Genomic DNA, 22,781 nt, shown 5'->3' on the forward strand with positions numbered 1-22,781 from the left:
CTTTTAAAAAGTTCTCTCTCTCTCTCTCTCTCTCTCTCTCTCTCTCTCTCTCTCTCTCTCTCTCTCTCTCTCTCTCGTTCAGGAACGAAGTCATTCCCGTAGCTTTTCAAAGTTGTTAATCTATTTGACGTTTGAAGTGAATTAAGAATGCAGATATTAATTGCATTAGAAGAAAGCTGTTATCAAACATCATAATAAAGATTTATTTCGGGTCAAAATGCAGTTGTTTACGTAAGTGTCAGGATTTAAATGCTCTCATTTTTTCAAAATGTCATCGACTGCTTTATCAGTCTCATAATGCATATTTTTTGACATTTTATCAAGTGCATCTCCTTTGAACAAATTTTGATTTTAATTTCTAATGATAAGTTATTACATTTCTATAAAATCAAAGTGCCGAAAAATATAATGTTGAAAATTTTTTTTATACAGTTATGATGTTTAATATGATTATATCTGGACTAATATACCTGGTTAAGTAATTATTTAACGGGATCTTTATTTTTTCCAAGCATCTGTGTAATCAATAATGCCTTCAATGAACTACATAGCCTTACTTTGTCGCAATTTTGATACGTAATTACTGGCCTTTTGAAATTCAGTTTTCGACGTATAAGTTATACAGACAATACGATTATAGATTAATGAAATAAGTATAGGTATTGCTATATATGGTTTAGGAATTGAAAAAAGGTAATTGTATGCCTTGTAGATACCTGTACACAGTTTATCGGATTAACTTTTCTTTCATCTTATTGTTTAAATAAAGACATGTGAAAAAAATCTTACGAATCTCATGTTTATCGAAGCTGATAAGTTTGCTGATACCTTAGATAACTTGCTTCTCTCATGTCAGCTTATGCTGTTATTATCTTTATGACTCTGTAGTCCTTCGTATTGTCCCGTTTAACCAGAACCTATCTTCACTAACTCTCCATGAATATTTGATGAGACATTATTATGTTTTACCTTGAAAGAATTCTGGGAAATAGAGCCTTCCCCGCATTTGCATCGGCCTTGGAGGAAATCTGCATCCTTAGTACAGAAAATGGAGTTTATTAAGGTCCTGCTGGGAAACTGAGAAAAGCTTCAATAACTATACGATCTTATCTGTTACTTTAAGCACTTTTTTTATGGAGATGACTTTTAAGTCTGCACTATTTTCTGTCCGCCCTCAGATCTTAAAACCTACTGAGGTCTACAAATTAGTATGTTGGTCATCTACCCTCCAGTCATCAAACATACCAAATTGTAGCCCTCTACCCTCAGTAGTGTTTATTTTATTTAAGGTTAAAATTAGCCATAATCGTGCGTCTGGCTACACAACCACACAGGCCACCATGGTCGGCTGAGAGTTTCATGGGTTGCGTCTCATACAGCATTATACAGAGATCACCGAAAGATAGATTATTTTTGGTGGCCTTGATTATACGCTATACAGAAAACTAGATTTGGCCGATGAAACTTCGTCGCATTTTTTTACTTGTTTTGTGTTTGTTCTGAGGTGCCTGGAAGAAGAATCCGATGTCAAGAATTTGTCCAACATTTTTTTTCAAATAGTCAGAAAAAAAAAAGATTAAAAAAGCGGGCACTTTGTTACTTGAGACTTTTCCACTTTAGACAAAATTATATTTTATCAGTAGCTCCGACTTCCTGTTTGGTGATCACATTTCACCAGAGAGAAAATTTATTTATTCGTTCTCTGTTGCCTTGATTCTTGTGTCATCGCATTCCCAGTCTGAACTTGAAACACTTCCTCTGCCTTTCACATCATCGAGTAGTTTTTGTGTCGTTGCCTGCAACTGAGTTTGAATATTCCCCTCTTTTGCCACTTTTTGTTCCCCGTTGTATTTTTTCGCTTGTCTAAACTCCAAGAACATTCCGTGTAAACTTTGTTTAAGATGCAATAACATTTTCCTGTTAGTATGACCTTGAATATTTCTTCACGAATTCTTACTTTTATCTTAGTTGCTATACCTTTCCTTTGTCGGTTTCTCTCTCGCAGTCTAATGTTGGTAATTTGTCTATGTAATCTTTGTTCTACCTCTTCGTATGGTCTAGTATTTGATATCCATGTGCTTTTAACTTCGCCTCTCATGACTGTTTTCTAACCTTCAAATGTCGGAGGCCTTGTTATATTCAGTATTTGACAGCATTAATACCTCATTATTTTTATTATTTGGTAGTTAACGAGACTAATTGATCTTTGTGTAGTAATGCTCATTGATACACTTACTTTAGATTTTTTGTACTACCATAATATGAACGTTGGTCTGTGTTTGTGTGTTGGACCCATATCTTTTGCACAACATGTTGTATAGGTGCCATGAGTTCACAATGCCAGTGCCACAGGTCTTTCGTCTCTTTAATTGAAAAACTGTGGAACGATGTTCATGACAGTCTTATTAATGCTGATACCCATAAGTTCATGAGAGGCTGGAATGCTATTTTAAAGCATATTAGTTTTCCTTGCTTATAATGCCTGTTAGTGTATTTTTACATTGATATTGGTTGATTTTCAGTATTAATTTAAGAAATAAATTTCTGTGGGAAGTTTTGGAAACAAACTTGAAAACTCCTGGGGATGTTTCAAACTGGTCAGGTTAGTGTTTTCCTTATCCCTAATTTTTGTGGCATTTATATTCCATGGAATCTTATTTGGAAGTTGATGGCATTTTGGACTTGTATGATATGAATACTTACACATTTTGAATAATAATAATATACGTTCGTCAGTAAGTTGTTAATTCTACTTGCCTGACTGCTTACAGTTATTTCTCTGTGGATTCTTTCTAGCCTCACGAAGCATTTTTCTTCCTTTTAATGTTTAAATTAAGTCTTATTTTTTTCTCCATTCGTTATCAACGTTTATGCCACTTACATAGAAATGTTTACGTCTACCTAGCAACTAGGATATACTTCTTGCTTTTTACTATTAAGGACTATGCTCCTTGGGCTCCTCGCTTCATTCACATAACTTTTCTTCATTTTCTTTTTCTGATTGATTTGCTTGTCTTTAGCCCTTGTTTCGGGAACAGATAAAATTTTTATTTGTCCGTATTATCAACATTGTAAGAAAATTCAAAATTTGTCTCCTTGTATTTTGGTCTTTGTTCCCTTTCTGCTTCAGTCTGCCACCAGTATTGTCTTGGTCACTGGGATTTAGACATTTCTTCCAATTGAAAACATCATTGCAACGATCGCAGTTGTCTCTTTTGTAACGGGTGCTTTTCCCGTCGCTTAAACTTTTCTTATGAAAAGAGAAAAATGTGCCAAGCCAGTTAGGTCTCTTCTCAGACAGATCTCTGTGAACAGTAGGTGATGGATCACGCATAATGAAATGTTACAGTACAAATTGCAAAATTATGACAGATCAGAAGTTGTTGAAATGAATGTAAGTAATATTGATAACAGGGGTTGTAGGGATGGAATCATATACCTTGCAAACAGGGGTCGTAAAAGGCAAGAAACTGGATGGATATTGATATTCTACTTTTTCGCAGCTTGTTTTACGTATTAAATGTTTTTATCTAGTTTGATATGAATGCATAATCGTGTTGAATGATGTACACAGAGACACTAACCCACTCGCAAATTTAACAATGTGTGTGCGTGCTCCGCTTCGGTTAACATATAAGAAAATATATAAATTCCGAGGTAGAGCGAATTGGATATCAAAGGCCATTTGTAGCTAGATGTATTTATATGAATCACGGTGCTGTGATAAAAATTCATATATATCTATATATAGTATAATATTATATAATATATAATATATATATATATATATATATATATATATATTACATGCTTTATCTAGTTTGTTTAAGAGTAAACCCACTCCCACATCTTACATTCTAATAAAGAGGAAACATTTAAAATAATCAAACAAGTGTTGGAGATCATCCAAACCTACACGTAACGTTCCCCCTTCATCGGGTGCAACATTGCCTTACCTTTCTGGTACTGAGCGACTCGAGCGTAGGCGTTCTTCTTGGATTTGGAACCCTTGCAGCCCATCCTGGCTCCTCCCACTTTTCACATGACGTCACCAGAGCGAGGGTGAAAGGAAATTTCAGGTGAGAGAGAGAGCGTGCGCTGGCCGATGTTTAGAATAGCCTTCCGAATATCCCTCGAAGACTGTAATCAAACTTTTTCTTTCTTGACTTTAGGTTTTTCCTGGTTTTTACTTTTTTTTCACTTTCGATACTCGGACACTTTTTGTTAAACGGCTTTTCTTAAACTCTTTTAGTCTTGTCCTTCTATTTTTTCTTTTTTTGGGAATACTGGTTCTTTTCTTTTATTTCATTTCTTCCTCTTCCGTAGGGTGAGGGATTTCATAGGGTTTTCTAAAACAGAAGGTAGAAGGTGGGCGTATTAAGGCAGAGTAGACACCATGAACGGGAAACCTATTAAGTAGTGATGTAGTTGTGATATTTAATGCATTGATAGAAAATTGAAATAAGTTTTTGTGCACAAGAATTGCATAAAATGTGTAGTGATCTTGCTTGAGTAAGTGTCAGTGTTTAGTAGTTGTAAGTAGAATGTAAATTAATTGTAATTGCTGTTGGACAGTATTAGCTGAACTGTAAGCTTAATCTGAATCTGTAGTATAGCAATGAGCTCTCAGTAATCAGATATTCCCTAGGTGCGTTTTGTCATTGGAAAGGTGTAACGGAGATGCGATCTACTTAAGGAAAGAGTAACGAAGAGACTGTAAATAAGATAAATATAAGGCACAAGGAGAGAGGAGGATCATTTGAGAAAGGACCAGTACGGGTAATCAGTTTGAAGAAGGTTTTCTGTCGTAAAGGAAGATTCAGTTGAATTCACTCGCGACGATTTACTTCATTGTTCTCGGGAGCTTTGGTCGCTGTCTCATTAGAAATCACACGTCTCCCTCTAAGATCGGTTTGTTTCCTTCACTCTGCAATAAGAAGAAAGACTGATGGGAAACGGCACTATTGTTATCATCAAATACAAATGAACTCATATCGCTTGGTTCTTGGAGTTCGGTTCCAGACGAATTTCTTGAATGGATGTTTTTGCTGTTGTGTCATTCCTCAGAGAAAATGGTTCCCTTGACGTAAATCCTGACTTCACTCATATTTGTTAAGTTTCTGTCACTCAAGAAAGTCCTTTTTCAGTCAGTCATACTATATACAGTATCCCTTTGTGGTCTTGATACAAGCAGTTTCTATGGGATGTACGGTCAGCTAATTGTGTTTTTCCCAAGTAAATCCTATGGAATGTATCTCAAGGACTATGTATCTATACTCCCGGGCTTTAGATAGTTACGCTATGTGTAAGTTTTAGGTAAATAAAAGGATATCTGGGTGTACATTTGCAACTGAAAAGTGTTTTAATAATTTACTGTATGCGAATTACACCGTTAATAGTCGAAATAGGATATTATTATAATCGTTGAATGTAAGCTGAATGTCATATCTAAAGCCCGGGACGCAGTGTTATCATTCAAAAACACCACAGGCGGATGGACATATGGAAAAAAACAGAGTATAGTCATTTCCTCATTCGACATAATTGATTAAGAAAATTCGGCTATGAAACCAAACACTGGGGCACTTTCAGCCAATCAGCGCCGAAGACTGAAAAGAGAGTTGAAGTAATTGAACAGCAATATGCAGGTTAAGATAAAGGCTAAAAAGTGGGTACAGCTAAAGGGCTTTAGTAATGTATACAGTGCACCACGTGAGATGCACTGATGGCACTAAGTCCCTTACGGGGCATGATCGAAATGTAAGTCCATTATCCAAACAGGTATACTCGTATACATTGACCTGACGCCGAGTGGTCTCCCAGGCCCCGGTGCTGGGCCATATTGCCAAAAATCATACACTCATTCTTAAAACTGGAATGCCATGACTTGATGTAACCTTTTTTTCACGTTAATAATAATTAATATTTAAATCTTTATCGCCATATTCTGTTTATCGTTATGAGCACGTTAAAATCTTGTTCAGTGCAAGGTCTTAGGAAAAAGTGTATCGTAAATGTTGTAAATGACTTTGTACCCGTTCTCCTCGATATTTATAATAAGGCATACTACTTAAATTATTGTTTCGCTAATTCCGCCGGTTGAGAATATATCGCTGAATCGCCTCACTCGGTAGAATATTGTGGTTATATCTTCATATACTAAACACAAACACGTAACAGAAAGAAGAATAAAAATCCCACAGAAGATATTCAGTAGTTTCGTATTCAGGGCTATACTTTCCACAGTTTTTTTATAGTAACCAGCTTTTGAATAGATTTTGAATAGCAACCAGTTATTGAATAATGACCAGCTTTTGAATATGAAGCAGATTTTGAATAGCAATCAGCTTTTGAATGAACCAGATTTTGAATAGCAATCAGATTTTGAAACGTAACCAGCTTTTGAATGGTAACCAGATTTTTAATAGTAACCAGATTTTGAATGATAACCAGCTTTTGAATATGAACCAGATTTGTGAATAGCAATCAAATTTTGAATAGTAACCAGATTTTGAAAAGTAGCCAGCTTTTGAAAAGTAACTAGATTTTGAATAGTAACCAGCTTTTCAATAGTAACCAGATTTTTAATAGCAACCCATTTTTAATAGTAACCAGATTTTGAATAGTAATGAGATTTTGAATAGCAACCTGTTATTGAATAGTAACCAAAGTTTGAATAGTAACCAGCTTTTGAATAGCAACCCGTTTTTCAATAGTAACCAGCTTTTGAATAATAACCAGATTTTTAATAGTAACCAGATTTTTAATAGCAACCAGCTTTTGAACAGAAACCAGATTTTGAATAGTAACCAGATTTTTAATAGCAACCAGCTTTTGAAGAGTAACCAGATTTTGAATAGTAACCAGATTTTTAATAGCAACCAGCTTTTTAATAGTAACCAGATTTTGAATAGTAACCAGATATTTAATAGCAACCAACTTTTGAACAGAAACCAGATTTTGAATAGTAACCAACTTTTGAACATAATCACATTTTTAAATAGCAACCAACTTTTTAATTGTAACCAAATTTTGAATAGCAACCAGCTTTTGAAAAGTAACCAGATTTTGAATAGCAATCAGATTTTAACAGTAACCACATTTTTAATAGCAACAGCTTTTGAACAGTAAACAACTTTATAATATTAGCCAGATTTTGAATAGCAACCAGATTTTGAACAGTAATCAGCTTTTGAATAGTAACCAGATTTTTAATAGCAACCAGATTTTGAACAGTAACCTTATTTTGAATAGCAACCAGATTTTGAACAGTAATAAGCTTTTGAATAGTAACCAGACTTATTAATAGCAACCAGATTTTGAGCAGTAACCAGATTTTAAATAGCAACCATCTTTTTAACAATAACCAACTTCTGAATAATAACATTTTAAATAGCAACCAGCTTTTGAATTGTAACCAGATTTTTAATAGCTACCAGCTTTTGAACAGAAACCAGATTTCTAATTGCAACCAGATTTTTAATAGTAACATGATTAGAATAGTAACACGCTATTGATCAGTAACCAGATTTTGAATAGTAACCAACTTTGGAACAGTAACCAGATTTTCAATAGTAACCAGCTTTTGAGCAGTAACCAGATTTTGAATAACAACCAGTTTTTGAACAGTAACCAACTTTTAGATAGTAACCAGATTTTTTAATAGCAACCAGATTTCTAACAGTAATCAGCTATTGAATAGTAATCAGATTTTTTATAGCAACCAGCTTTTGAACAGCAACCAGATTTTGAACAGCAACCAGATTTTGAATAGTAACCAGATTTTGAATAGTAACCAACTTATGAATAGCAACCAGATTTAGAACAGTAACGGCTCTAGAACGTAGTTTGAATAATAACCAATCTCTGTTGTCACTGAAATAACAACCAACTCTATTACATTATTGGAGTGACAGTCAGCCCCAGTGTCTTGAAGATAATTGGGAACTCCAGTATTGTCACTTCAGTGATAATTAAACCTGTTATATCAGTAGAATACTGAAGAACTTGGGTCATCCCAATCATGATTATACAAGAAAATTATTAGCGCTTTCTTGACAAACAACTCCGGAACATCACTGTAAAGCAAATCAACTGCAGTACTATATCTTTGGCTCAATAAGCAACTTCGGCATGTTCCAGAAGTATTTATAAGCTTTAATCTGTTACAAGAACAACCAGTAGCTCACTGGAATAGCAACGGTCTTTAGTGTATTATTGGTACAAAATCAACTTCGGTACCTCAGTGGAATAATAATAAAATCCATTATGTCAGTATTAAAAGTACTTGTTCCATTGGGCGACTGTAAATGAATGACAAATGTGGCAGTCAGTGTCACTGTGATAATGAAGTTGCCCATCATTTATGACATACTGAACTCTATTACACACCAACTATAACACGTCCCTAGATGAATAACCAACATGAGTGAATCTCTTGAATAATAACTAGAGCTTTACACTTGATTAATAATAGACTCGGTGCACTATTGAAATAATGGCAGCAGTACAGCCCTGTAATGATAGTCAGGAATAGTTTGTCTACGGAAAATAGCTTTATATCAACTTTGAAACACTAGGTGACTTTTATAAGTGACTGGAATGATAAATTAGCCCTCCCCCCCCCCCTCTCTCTCTCTCTTTCATGCTGTCGCCTGAAAGCTTTATTGATTGAATGGTTGCCTTAGATTTGCATCACATTAAGGAACTTCATGTCAAGAACAGGACTTCTTGAGCGTATATTTTAGAAATAAAACCTGGAGAGTGTCATTGTATGCAGGAATGGTATTTCATTCGTAAATGAATTCTGTCTTGTAAGTCAATGAGTGCAAAACTTGAGTGTTAGAATGTAGTGTTTAGTTACTAGAGCTTGATGATCATTTGTAGAATAATGTAGAGTAAAACATATGCAGAATTTTGCAAACTTAGAACATCGAACTACGTTTAGCAAAAACCTGTATATGAAATTAGTCAACAAATTCTGAGTAATTTTCGGACTGCTGAAGAACAAGGGCCTGTGCCAGCACTCGGTTGGCTTAATCCAGATAGATAGACAGATAGATGTCTTAAAATATAAGTACCTCTCTGGATATTCAGTATTCATAATTAATCTATTAATTATTATCGTGGGACATCATACGAATCATTACAAACTTATATTTGGATAGTGGTTAGTATTTTCGAAGTGTTCAGTAGATAATGATCATTAGAAACTATTCAATAAATTACTTGTGTCCAAGTTTCAATAAATGACTTATATCTAAGTTTATTCAACAAATTACTGTCATTCAGCGTCATTCAACAAATGCTAAGCATTAATTATTATTTTGAATTAGAGTTTAACTTATAAACATTCAGCGTCGTTCAAAAGCTTTCCTACAAACTCCATAATCTTGGACCAAAGACCTTTCCTTGGGTCGGCCATTTAGTCCAATTTAAGAGAACAGGTCAGCAACCTTGCCTTCGCCACGCCTCATTGCATCACGAGAGAGAGAGAGAGAGAGAGAGAGAGAGAGAGAGAGAGAGAGAGAGAGAGAGGGTCGATATCAAGGAAACTGTTTCTTAGTTCATGAAAGTGGCATATGAATTACATCGTATTTTTATTGATTATTATTATTATTATTATTATTATTATTATTATTATTATTATTATTATTATTATTTTACTCCCATGTGTCTGCCTAGTCTTTGATACATTTTCAGTTCCATATGAAAATATTTGAGAGCCAGATTTACAATGTTTTATCTCTCTCTCTCTCTCTCTCTCTCTCTCTCTCTCTCTATTTTTTTTTTTTTTTTTTTTTTTTTTTTTTTTTTTTTTTTTGCCAAAGAAACTAGAGGAGATAAACTCTTCACGAATCGTGATCTTGGCTTGACGAAGTTTAATTTTGCAATGATTCCGTGATGCCTTGAAGACATCAAGTCAGAGCAGAACGATATTCCAGATAGAATAAAAAATCGGAGAAGCGAAGCACACGTATTTGTCATCATTAAACAGAAGACAAACCTCTATTCAAATAGGACAAGCCTATTAGGGCCATTGACTTGAAAGACAAACTTCCAAACAATTTAGTGATCATTTGAAAAAAGTTACAAAAGATAATAGGATATAAAGAAAATATCACTTATTAAAAAAATGAATAAATAAAAAATATAAATAAATGAGTAAAATGCAAGGTGAATTGTTTTAGAGTAGTAATCCACTGCATCTTCACGTGAACTTTTGAGGTTCTCATTGCACCACATCCTCAGGGAGACTGTTCCACAGGCCAATGGTGTGAGGTACAAAGACCTCTGGAACTGAGAATTTCGACAGCATGGCACATTTACTGCAAATTGGTGCTGCTGGTCAGCCAATGTGGTCGCTCTCGGTGGGAAAAGAAGACCAGGGATCAGTTGTGAAGGCGAAAGTTATCTGATGAAATAAAACTTAGAAAAACTGACGAACAAAAGAACATCTGTGGGTCGACCATAGTCAATTCGATCAATTTAAATAGTGGAGGGTAAAGTTCTGATATAAAAAAAAACAAATATTGCGATGTCTCCAGCCACTGCTGTACACAGATATTTAGGATTTGTTTTTAAACACACACACACACGCACACACACACACACACACACACACACATATATATACATATATATATATATATATATATATATATATATATATATATATATATACATATATGAATTTTTATCACATGACAGTGATACATATCCATTCATTAAGCTACAAATGTCCTTTAATATCCAATTCGCTCTACCTCGGAATTAATATATTTTCATGTACATTAACCGAAGGGGAATTTTTTTGTTGATGATAATTTCGTTCTTTCGTGGATTCGAACCAGCGCACAGAAGAAAAATCAGGGCTTCAGTGACGTCTTTACCAACTCTACCAACAAGAGACACCGAGTGTTGGCCGAGTCGGTACAGACTTATTGAAGTCCTGATTTCTCCTCCGTGCTGGTTCGAATCCACGAGAGGAAGAAATTATTATCAACTAAAAAAATTCCCTTCGGTTAATATATATGAAAATATATTAATTCCCAGGTAGACAGCATTGGATATTTAAGGACATTTGTAGCTCATATATAATATATATATATATATATATATATATATATATATATATATATATATATATATATATATATATATATATATATATATACATGAATAAATTTATAGGCATATTCGCTGAGTTCTATTCAGACAGCGCAATTATGCAACAACATAAAAGATATGAAAAACTTACTCAGCAAAAAACCAGGGGGACGGGAAACAGAATGCCCAGTTTAACTTATAAAAAAATTAAGCAAATTGACATACTGCCCTCGTATGCAAAAAAAAAAAAAAAAAAAAAGAAGAAAAAATACTTTGCGGTAAAAGGGAAACAAATATATAAAGAGATTTCCAAAGCGTGCCAGCAAAGCACAAATGCCCCACAACCCAGCAATCAGAGGATTACTGATTCCCATAAAGTGAATGTGGGAGCAGGAGGCCTGACAGGTATTATGTTGCAGAAATACAACATATGAAGAAACAGAGAAGCGCTTCCACCTTGCGGCGAAGAAAGAACTGAGAAAAGAAGTCGGGCAGGTTCATTGATTGAGTGGTAGGATTATCTATGGGAGAGATTACGAGATAAAGCCTCTCGAATATGAGGTCTATATACTCTGGACAGAAGAAGATCAGACACGTCTATAGTTTTAGAAGGGAAATCGTCATCTAAACAGTACTCCAAATGAAAAGTAAAGCGCCTCAGTGGCGTGGTTGGTATGGTCTTTGCTTGCCACCTCGTTGACCGCAAGTTCGATTCTTGGTCATTCCATTGGGGGGCGAGAGATGTGTATTTCTGGTGATAGAAGTTCAGTCTCGATGTGGTTCGGAAGTAACGTTAAGCCGTTGGTCCCGTTGCTGAATAACCACTGGTTCCATGCAACGTAAAAACGCCATAAAAACGAACAAACAAACAAAAAGTAAAACTGATTAAAATTATGACACCATCATATAACCTGGGCACCTAAAATGGTTAAAAGTGAGAAGTTCATTGCATTTCACTTAATTCACACACACACACACGTAATCACCAACCAGCTATTTACTATTTTTTTCACCTAATTTTAAGAGTAGAAAGCTGGTTCATTAGTGTGTGTGTGTATATTATATATATATATATATATATATATATATATATATATATATATATATATATATATATATATATCAGCAAACAGGAGTCCAAAGCAAACGGCAGTCAGCAGTACAAGTAGGTATTTATTATAAGAAACACTTTGGCTCAAGAAGGTCAGAATGGGTAAATGGAATTGTCGCGTACATCGGGCAGTTAAGGAATATCAAATTTCAAAATGGGAGCAGAAAAATTACGTGCCAAAATTTTATTAACTACAGTTTAGAAAAGCTAAACAAATTTCAATGATTTGTTTATCTTTTCTATAATGTGGTTTTTTAAAACTGAATTAAATTCTTATGAATCCACTTTTATGAAGTCCAATATTATCTATAAATTTGAATACCCAAGATGTCTTGGTAATTATATTGGTTCATCAAGGAGAATGTTGTAGGTCCGTTATTACAGCCACTTAGGTTTGAGCTACAGAACTGGCTCACGTATTGCTAACCCTGAATTTTCTAGCGTTAGAAATCATGCCGCTAAATGCAAGATCAATATTGACAAGAAACATTTTTCCATTATTGGAACTACCAATCTTCCTACTTAACGACCCTTGACCCTTAAGTCTTTGTTTATGAAACGCTATTCACCCTCCTTAAATGCCAACGTATCTTCTTATCCTTGCACTTGGCCAAGTGTCCTCTGGGCATGAGTGAGTTTGTGGTCTCACTTCGTCTTTACTTTCTTAAAACGAGGTTATTGATTAGTTTTTCTTCTTTTACATTGTTCTTAAGACTGTAAATACTGTTTTTAATTTAGCATGTAATTTGAATTGATAATTTACTTTTGTATTTTTCACTTTTTACAGACCGATGAGTAACACGAGACCTTTCTTATGATAAATACCTTTTTGTACTTCTAACTGCCATTTGCTTTGGACTTCTGTTTGCTGATGTATACTTCTGCATGAATATATATATATATATATATATATATATATATATTATATATATATATATATATATGTGTGTGTGTGTGTGTGTGTGTTGTGTGTGTGTGTGTGTGTATATATATAGATATATATATGTGTGTGTGTGTGTAATTAATATATATATGTTATATATCATATATTATATATATATGTATCTATTATATAATAATCTATTATAAACATAGATAATACACGTAATATATTATACGTATGTATCTGTATATGTGTATGTGTATTTAAGTTATGTGCACCACGTTAATGTTACGAGGTATTCTACGATAATAGCCGTCAAAATTTAGAAGAAACGTCACAGAAACACACGCACGATGCAGATTAGGATATATATATATATATATATATATATATAATATATATATATATATATATATATAAATTTTTACATACAACGTATCTTCGTGTTTATATAAGCATATCTTCAAATGTACAATACGTCTTTGTTGTTTACATAACATCATACAAGCGTACTAAAAGAACATTGGGGCAAATTTCGCTCCTGGAGTTGAATCGTGGGTGTTAAATTTGCTTGAAAGGTTGCAGTATTCATTGGGTCCGAAAGGGTGAATTGGATGGCACAGAGGTATGCGGGAGAGTAGGAAAAAAAAAGTTATTTTTCATCGAGACTTGGAGTTGGTGCGTGTAGATAGCAATACGAAGAAGTTTAAAACTTCCCCTAGTCTTGAGAGGTTGTATAAAAGTAAGCGCGACTAACCCAATAATATCTGACCTTTAGCTAAGGACGGCACCCTTGGCCTTTGGACAAAAGCCTCTCGCAATTTCTTCGTTGTTTGCCGAAAGTGGAGAAGACTGTCCTCTATGCTGGTGGTCAACTTAGCGTTTGAAATATTCAGAAGATTGAGAGAACGGTTGAAAACAGAAACTGGACTTGCAGTGAATCAAAGTCAAGGGAACACCGGATATAGTTGCGTCGCTTATGTACACGATTATGTGATTCACCTGTTTTATTCTTAACTCAGAAGATAGAGGGTTGGCGTGTAGTTGCTCTAATCCCCGTAGTTGTTGGTTTGGGGGGGGGGGGGGGGGGAGAGAGAGAGATTTGAGAGAGAGACGGTTAGTGTTATTAGTGCTTGCAGCACCCCTTCCGCCCCCAGCTGCACCCGCTTTTTAACCTTTTGCTTTACCTCAGTTCCAGGTAAAAAGGCTTTTTCCCCAAGAATGCAGGTTCACCCTTGTAAAAGTTTGTATTTTAACTGTAGGATGTTTCGCCTAATACTTTAATTGAAATAATTACATCGCCGCATGTCTCTGTCACGTTCATCCTGTGTAAAAAAAACTGTCACGTCAGTTTCTTCATACGCCCTCACAGAAGGCTCATCACCAAACGTCAGCTACACTACCACTTTATCAGTCTATCCAGTAACTACTTCTTATGCTCTCTTTCCTTACTCTTAACTTCTGAATCAAATATTTTCACTAATTTGTATCCTCTTGTCTATATTCATCAAAAGTGTCTGGATATGGTCGGCCGCCTTCTGTATGCGGTACGCATGGTCGTGTTTATTTGAAATCTCATGTGTCTTCTTATCAAATGTGGTTTGGCATTTCTGGTTAGCTATGCATTAATTCCAAAATCTGACTAAAATGGAAGCTAAGTAGAATTACAAATGGTACGTTATAAAGAAAGATGTTTCGAAATATCGCAAAAATACTTTTGAGGAAAGGAGTATGATTACCTAATTTAAATCAGAGAAATGTGCCTGAGAGTTATTTTTATCATACGGGGTTATAATTAATGGAATAATAGATTAGTTGAAATCTTATTAATTTAACCATTTTAAATTTTTAGGTAACAACAATTACCTAGAAATCAGACAGATTTTCCATGAATGGGATGTCAAGGTAACTAACTATAAGGCAGTTTAGCTTCTACGAGTGTGTAGCAAACAACAGAACTAGTCAGTTGTTACAAGGGTTTCGAAAACTGATTAACTTACACAGGCACCAGCACGAATGAGTAATAGGTTACACTAAGCCAAAAATCCCCAAGCGTGAAATGAGTGTCCATTTTTAAACATTAAAAAACTGGCAGAACTGATATTTAGTGGAAATGTATCCGAGGCAAATATTAAAAGAATTCGTAGCGATCAAAGGATGATTTTTTATTCTTTTCCAGCTACCGCAGACTTTTGCGTCAAAGCGTGACTAATTCGGTAAGACCACATCAGCCGCCACTCTTCAGTGTTGCATGTGCTTGTCGTTAATTTGAATGCTCAGGCTGCTACGTCAGCTTATATAATTGACATATCTTGTCCGAAATTTGGACCCTTTGAAAATCTCTTAAGGAAATTACCGATTACATTTCCAAATATTGGAAGTACATAAAATAAAGACATACAGATATTAGATTATATTTTGGGGTTGTTACAGTGTAAAGTAAAAAAAAAATGTATTTCGAAATTTCTCCAATAATTATGAGAAACAAAGAAAAAACGTTCAGACTCTATAAGTGTTGACAGGGATCGTGAGGGGGAAAGAAAGTAGTTTTTGTTTATTCCAGAAAGTTTGTTTCCAATAATAAAGGAGACGGTTCTATTGAGAGAGAGAGAGAGAGAGAGATTTTTTATTTAGAAATTTTGCACTTATAAAGAACAGAGAGAAAGAGAGTATTTCCTATGCGATAGGTTTCCGATAATCATAAAATGAGAATTTATTGAGAAATATTATCATCGATTAACAAGAAGAAAGGGAGCGGACGAGTTTTAATTCAAAGTAGAGAGAGAGAGAGAGAGAGAGAGAGAGAGAGAGAGAGAGAGAGAGAGAGAGAATCGTTTATTCGAAATTCTTCCTTTGATGATAAAGGAAAAAGGGCTTTTATTAAAAATGTCAGAGATTTGTCTCGAAACGTTGACACTTGTCATGAGAGAGAGAGAGATAGAGATTTTTTATTCCGTTGCGCTGCCACATATTATGAGCTCTGCTCGATGCCAGCCCCTTTCCATGTTCATTAATCAGACTAAGAGTAGGTTGGCAAGCAATGCGGAAGACAAGATGCCACTTACATAACTCGCCAGCAGCTGATGCTTATGTAGTATTTCGTCAGAGCAGCGTTTTACGGAATCAGAGCCCAAATTCAACCATAGAACTTGAGTCAGTAATGGACATTATCATTTTGCATGTCCTGACGAATATTGGTAATAATAATCAACAAGTAAAAAACACACCGAAGAAACTTCGGCGCGATCTAATTTTCCTGAAGCATGATATTGTATGAAACTCAACCACGGCCCATGAAACTTGTACCACGACACGACCCGGTGGTGGCCTGTGTTGGCACCTATAGCGAAACCAGACACACGACCATGGCTAACTTTAACCTGAAATAAAATAAAAACTGCAATTTGGTACTCTTGATGCTTGGAGGATGGATGATCAAGATCAACATACCAATTTCCATCCCTCTCGCCTGGGTAGTTTTTAAGGTCTGATGGCAGACGGAAAAAGTGCGGAGAGGCAGACAAATGGCCATCTCTGTAGTTTTCTTTTGCAGAAAACTAAAGCCTTATTTTGACACGAAAAATAAGATATATGATATTCTTTTAGACATGATTTTCATTAAAGTTCTATACATGAAGGTATGATTCCAACAATACACGCTTGTGATGATGTTGCATAAAATCCATTTGATATATATACGTATTTCAAGTGTGTATCCGTGTATATAAATGTGTGTAGCAAAGGTTGCAGAGAAGAATAAGAGTTGCATACTTGAAAGAGATAAAGTGAATTAAACTTTTATAAAACTAGTACACCGTGGTCTGAGAGAGAGAGAGAGAGAGAGAGAAACGGAACCATCTTCCAGTGTAAGAACTGGATGTCCTGTGAAATTTATTTGAAATCATTCCAGTATATGACTTGGCAGGGGATTCTGCCATAGACACTAATTAATCAGGGAGGCAACTGGATAATCTTAGGGAGATTGAGAAAGGAATTAATTCTCCAATCTGGCTGCTACATGGCTGAGAGGAGGAGGGCTTTGTAGGTTGGAAAGGGATTGAGACCACTTTTCCAATTTAAGAGCTTCATGGTTTTGAAAGAGGTAGAGACCAATCCTCCACATTAGAGTATCATAGCCTGTGAGAAAGATAGGGAAACAAGTCTTCAATTTCAAGAGTTGTTTGCCCCGAGAGGAATGAGACCAGTGTTAACTTAAGGCCTTTCCACACCAGGAAACATTGTTTGCAAACAGTGTTTCCTGTCCAGATCTCAGTTGTCGTCAGGATGCTTGTCGGTGCAGTCGCTTCCGTATTTTACTTGGCAGTTTTGATGCACTCGAGGAGGGATTAATAAGAGAAAGTAAAAGAGATGGATGAGGAAGTTTTTAGGAAAGGAGTGTCACACACAAATGCACATGTGTACATATAAATATATACATATGCATATCTACATAAGTAAATACGTATGTACGTGTACATATGGAAATACAAATATGTACTTATGTATATTCACATACCGGTGTGTATATGTATATTGCATATACATATATTAATATAAGTACATATGTATAATTGTATATATGTATTTAGATAATACCTATATGTGTTTATATATTCACACATATGTATACATATATATCATATACGTTATACATGTATATATATATATATATATATATATATATATATATATATATATATATATATATATATATAACAAAAATGTTTTCCATTCTGGATGGGCAACAGACTTAGGGTAAAAAGTATTTGCAAACAGTTTGCAAACTTTGTTTCCAAACATTGTTTCCTAGTGTGGACAGGCTTATAGAGGGCTATTGTCATAAGAAAGAGAGAGAGAGAGAGAGAGAGAGAATACTTTTCGAGTCAAGTGCTACTTGTTGTGAGAAACATTGAGAGAGGCCATATTCCCACTCCAAAAGCTACATGGTCTGAGGTGGGTGAGACAAATTCTCAGCCCAAAGCCCTTGATGACTGGGGAATAGGTATACGTCTTAATCCAAAGGTTGCATTTACACGGAGGAGAAGAGAGAGAGAGAGAGAGAGAGAGAGAGAGAGAGTGTGTGTGTGTGTGTGTGTGTGTGTGTGTGTGTTTTCCACTACAAGAAAGGGTTGGGCCAATTTTCCAATGTGTTAAATGGAATGAGGGAGAGGGAGAAACAGATAGAGAGAAAGAGAAGAGAAACAGATGTTATATACTGCTGCGTAGCTGAAATGTCAAAATATCGTTGGAGAAAGTGTGAGAAATATATTCGCATGAACGAACCTCACGGTGCCTGTTAAGTCGTTACTAAGAACGAAACTTGACAAGGGTGATTTTTCAGACGAAAGGTCAGAAGTGAGCGTCGAAGATACAAATTCAAGTTGCTGAGGAAGACCACTGGCGTCTTGTCCTTGGATCCTTCGGGATGTGTTTTGCTGCAGTTGGAAAGGATAAATCCGCAAAAGCTTCTTCTGCAGCATTTTGTTTTATTGAAGTAATGAGTGTAAGAAGGATGGTAAAAAGAAAAGTTGTCTCCAGTGATTTTCATAGTAGTAATATGTAAATGAAAGCAGCGCTTCCAGTGGACGAAAATGTTTAAAGCTGACAGTTTGGGATATTGTTGTTGGTAGTTGTAGTAATACTAACAATTATTCGAAACAAAAATACCAAATCGTGGTTTGTGGTTAGCCAGTAATGGTCATTAAAATATGCTGCTGGCCACGCAAAGTAGAATGTGTTTTTTTTTTTTTTTCCTGATTTTACTAAGGGTTTTGCAGTGTTTGATTCTAACTTTTTTCCTTCATACATTCCTTCTCGCTTTATATGAATTTTTTGCTCGTTTGATTTTCTTCAGGATGATCACGATAACATCGGAGAGACGAAACTTCTCCCAATCATGTTTAACTTGTCGAGAAGATTCATTGATAAATAAAATTAAAAATTAAATTAAATGAATTAAGTGGGCTAAAGATTGGGTAAAACAAAATGAAAGATTAAAATGTGGAGAATCAGGTAGAAAGCTTTACACCAAAATATGACGAACGTCATCAGATGTAAAACGGCTGATCTCTTGCAACCAGTGTGGTATTAGCTTCTTTGCTTCTTTATAGAGCAACTGAGTAACATAAACTGCATTTTTCTCCACGGTTAGATTGATATATGAATTTAATTGATCACAAGCAAATGTAGTGTACTGATGTTACAGCAACTTTTATAATTGAAACAAATTGAGTAGTTTATTAAGACCGAAATGAATGGAATGAATAAAATGAGACAATTTTTTACGTTCACATACACACGCACTCTCTCTCTCTCTCTCTCTCTCTCTCTCTCTCTCTGTCGTTGAATACGCGGAAGGCAAAACTAAATCTTAAAATGGTTGCTATACTTTATTTGTCCCAAAGTTTAGGCCTCTGCCTGAGATCCTAGAATTATTAAATGATGAAGAAATATTTTCAGTAAAGAATTTCGCGTCATTACTGCTGATGTTGCTTCTATATTTATAATGGTACATGCGACATTTTTTTCATGAAGGGGAATGCTTTTAGGCCTGGTTCTTTTTCTTTTTCTTTTTCTTTTTTTGTTTTTGTTTTGCCATTATTTGCTTGGAAAATTACTTTGCTGTCTATGACAAAAAAGGATTTGATTTTTTATGATATGCATTAATTGTGTATTTTTATGGTTAACAAAAATGAAAGAGGAAAGCACTTGCGATTGAAACGTTATTTTATATATTCTTTCTTTTAGTAATTTACTTCATTCCTTTGCTCTGATATATATTTTCCAAGGTATTATAAATGAACAGAGGAACAGGTGCCAATTACAGGCAGGTGCAAGTTGAAATGTATGACAAATTCTTATTAACATCAGTGCCGTCTGTTGATCTTTATCATATCCATAACAAGATATAAGCGCAATTTCTCGTTACGCTCGACACCATTTTGTTCCATTTATTTTCGTTTTCAACACCCAGTTTTTTATACTCAGAAGTTAAGTTTGTTTTGACATGAGAACGAGCAAACAAACAGGTGTGTTCTACACGCGTGTCAGTGAGAACACACTTAAACAAACACAAATGCAGAATGATGAAGGAATTTGCCGTCCGGCGAGGGTCGTTCGATAATGAACAACTGGTAAATGTAGCCCTCCCTCGCATGACGCCGTGCCAATTCAGACCGTAAAGGTCATGTCAAGAAATATTCAGAGCACTGCTTGATATTTCCACGGGCTAGCATATCTCTCTGTCTCTCTCTGTCTCTCTCTGTCTCTCTCTCACTCTCTCTCTCCTCATCTATATATATATTAAATATATATATATATAATATATATATATATATATAGATGTGTGTATGTTAGCTGCTCTTCAAAGGGGGTTGAGAATGAGTGTGTCATATAGGGGACAACGGACTCAATCGAGAAGAGTTTGGAATGTTCAACAAGCGGCCGTGTGTGTGTTTTGAAAAGCTTCAATTGTCAACAGGTCGATCAGCGAATAGCGAATATTCTGGGTGAACGGAAGGATGCTGCTGACGAAGGACGAACAGCTCGGGTCGAGGAGATGAGCAGGAGCTTGCGCATGTTGACCCCGCGAATGGATACGTGACTCGAGAGGGTGAAGGTATCGCCTGATCTGTGCGTCACAAAGGAATGCAAACCGAACTTTTGAGAACACTTGGGTGCGTAGGTTTGTTCGCAGATCAGGGCCCGTGTGAACGCAATATAATCCGATGTAGAATCGCAAGTTATTCATTGCCCAGCCAACAGTTAAGTGAGTATCAGTGAGGCGAAGCCGGAGTTGGAAGGTGCACGGAGATCCAGTTAAGGTAAAACGTTTTAGTGTTTGAGTGAAGAGACGCTTTTATTGTGCCCCATTGAACAGTTTCCATTGCACTGTTTGAAGAAAATATTTCTAGTGGAATAAATTTGAGTTTGTAATCAGTTCTTTCCCATGTATACAAGCATGATTTTATTTTATTTCCGTTCTTTTTATGCTCTTCTGTTTATTTGAGATCTGAAGCTTATCATTTCTTTTCCTTCAGATGGATTCAGTGTCGCCATGCAGGATGAGAATTCTTTACTTTATTTTCTTTTGGCTGACCTTTTTTTTCACACATTAGTTAGTGGGAAAAAAGTAGAGATAAATAATGTGAATTAATGTCTCGTTGGGAAATGGTGTGGTACTCATTTTGAGATGATTCTTTTGCTTGGGTTTTTCAAATCATTCCTTTTTATCACGTAGGTTTTTGGGGAATTAAAGGTTTTATTTTTTTTTCTTTGGAGTTTGCTTTTAGCCTAGTATGATGATACTGTAAATGATAGCAGAGATGCCGGTTGGAGATTCCTCTGAAGGTAGGTGTCAGATGTTTGTTTTTGAGAGGGACTCATGTTACCAAATCTTTCCAAAGACAAGGCTATAAATAGATCTTGTAATAGTGGTGGCAGTGTGGTTAGCTTAATTAGGGGCAATTAAGGCGCAATTAGGCGTAAATTAAGCATAATTGAATAACGAGTAACTCACGTCTTCGAAAAAATTGTTTCAGGAGTTTAAAATGTAAACCAGCAACTCGAGTCAGGGAATTACAAGGGTTCAGTTTTATGTAAAACTATCAGTGATTAGGGTGTGTGCAAATTAAGAAGGGATAACAAGGCAGCATATACTATGAAAACAGGAGAAAGGAGGAGAGAGAGAGAGAGAGAGAGAGAGAGAGAGAGAGAGAGAGAGAGAGAATTTTTTTGGTGGGCATTGCAAGGGAAAGAGGGACATGGGACGTTATGATTAACAAAGTTTTTTTTCTGTATGTACTTTATCGGGAACTGATGAAAGGAGAATAATACGAAGCAGATGCACTACATCCGTTTTCTTTGGGTTAGTACAAAGAGTGAGTAGAGGCACTGGGGGATGCTAGTATTGCTTGGATTAGCAATTGGGGACTAATAGATGCGGTGTGCGTGGACAGCAAAAATCGCTCGCAGGCAGAAGAGACATCACCTCTCTCTCATACCTGTTATGGTTTTATTTATTTATATATTTATTTTTCCTGCAGGGTACTGGGAATATTTATGTTTGGGAATTATTATTTTTTTAGTGGTGATTTGTGAAGGAACTTGGGCAATATTGTTGGTGTTCTGATGATATTGAGATCCGGTCGAATCCTAAATACTGGAGGCTTCTTTGAGTCAGACTAAATGGCAGAAGGAAACAAGGATGATAAGGCTTCGCTTCACAAAATCCCAACAATTGCATCTGGAGTTCATCTTTTCAGGGTATTGTGGATGGCGCTCTTTCTCAACCAGTGCAAATTTTTACTGAAGGAGTCAATAATATTTTTAAATGCCAAGGGAATTAGAAATGATGCAGAGGCGTTCAGAGAGATAAAATCCTCGTTGGATTTCAATAAAGGGGACTTAGCACACCGCTGCTGTAGCTTTCAATATGCAAAATGCTGGTCAGGGACTGGGCGTCAGGCATATCGTAGAACATCCTATGGGACAGAGGAATGCAGGGATATAGTCCGAGACCTGACGGGCTTCTGCAAGATCAGGAAAGGTCAGAAGACAATGGTTGAGCATAGCTCTCGGCTTTTTGATGCAGCAGGAGAATTGGTACAGAAATTGGAAAAATCCGCATGGGTAAATGATAATAATACCTCCCTTGGTAACTAGCACCGACTGTTACAT

At 35.6% G+C, this 22,781-nt stretch overlaps 2 protein-coding genes across 8 annotated transcripts in view; one reads left to right on the forward strand and one right to left on the reverse strand.

The window, feature by feature from the left end:
* Positions 1-22,781, forward strand: part of LOC135220726 (transmembrane protease serine 11D-like) — a 496,130-nt gene that overhangs the window by 250,059 nt on the left and 223,290 nt on the right. The window lies entirely within an intron of this gene.
* Positions 1-22,781, reverse strand: part of LOC135220729 (uncharacterized) — a 161,376-nt gene that overhangs the window by 118,083 nt on the left and 20,512 nt on the right. For 3 of the 4 annotated variants that reach the window (XM_064258167.1, XM_064258165.1, XM_064258166.1), the window contains exon 2: positions 3,957-4,927. In XM_064258167.1, the coding sequence (XP_064114237.1) occupies positions 3,957-4,020 (64 nt within the window). In that variant the 5' untranslated portion in view covers positions 4,021-4,927. The remainder of the gene's footprint in view (positions 1-3,956; positions 4,928-22,781) is intronic. The other variant, XM_064258168.1, reaches the window with a different exon arrangement.

The sequence above is a fragment of the Macrobrachium nipponense genome, chromosome 2, assembly GCF_015104395.2.
Source record: "Macrobrachium nipponense isolate FS-2020 chromosome 2, ASM1510439v2, whole genome shotgun sequence".
Taxonomy (NCBI): domain Eukaryota; kingdom Metazoa; phylum Arthropoda; class Malacostraca; order Decapoda; family Palaemonidae; genus Macrobrachium; species Macrobrachium nipponense.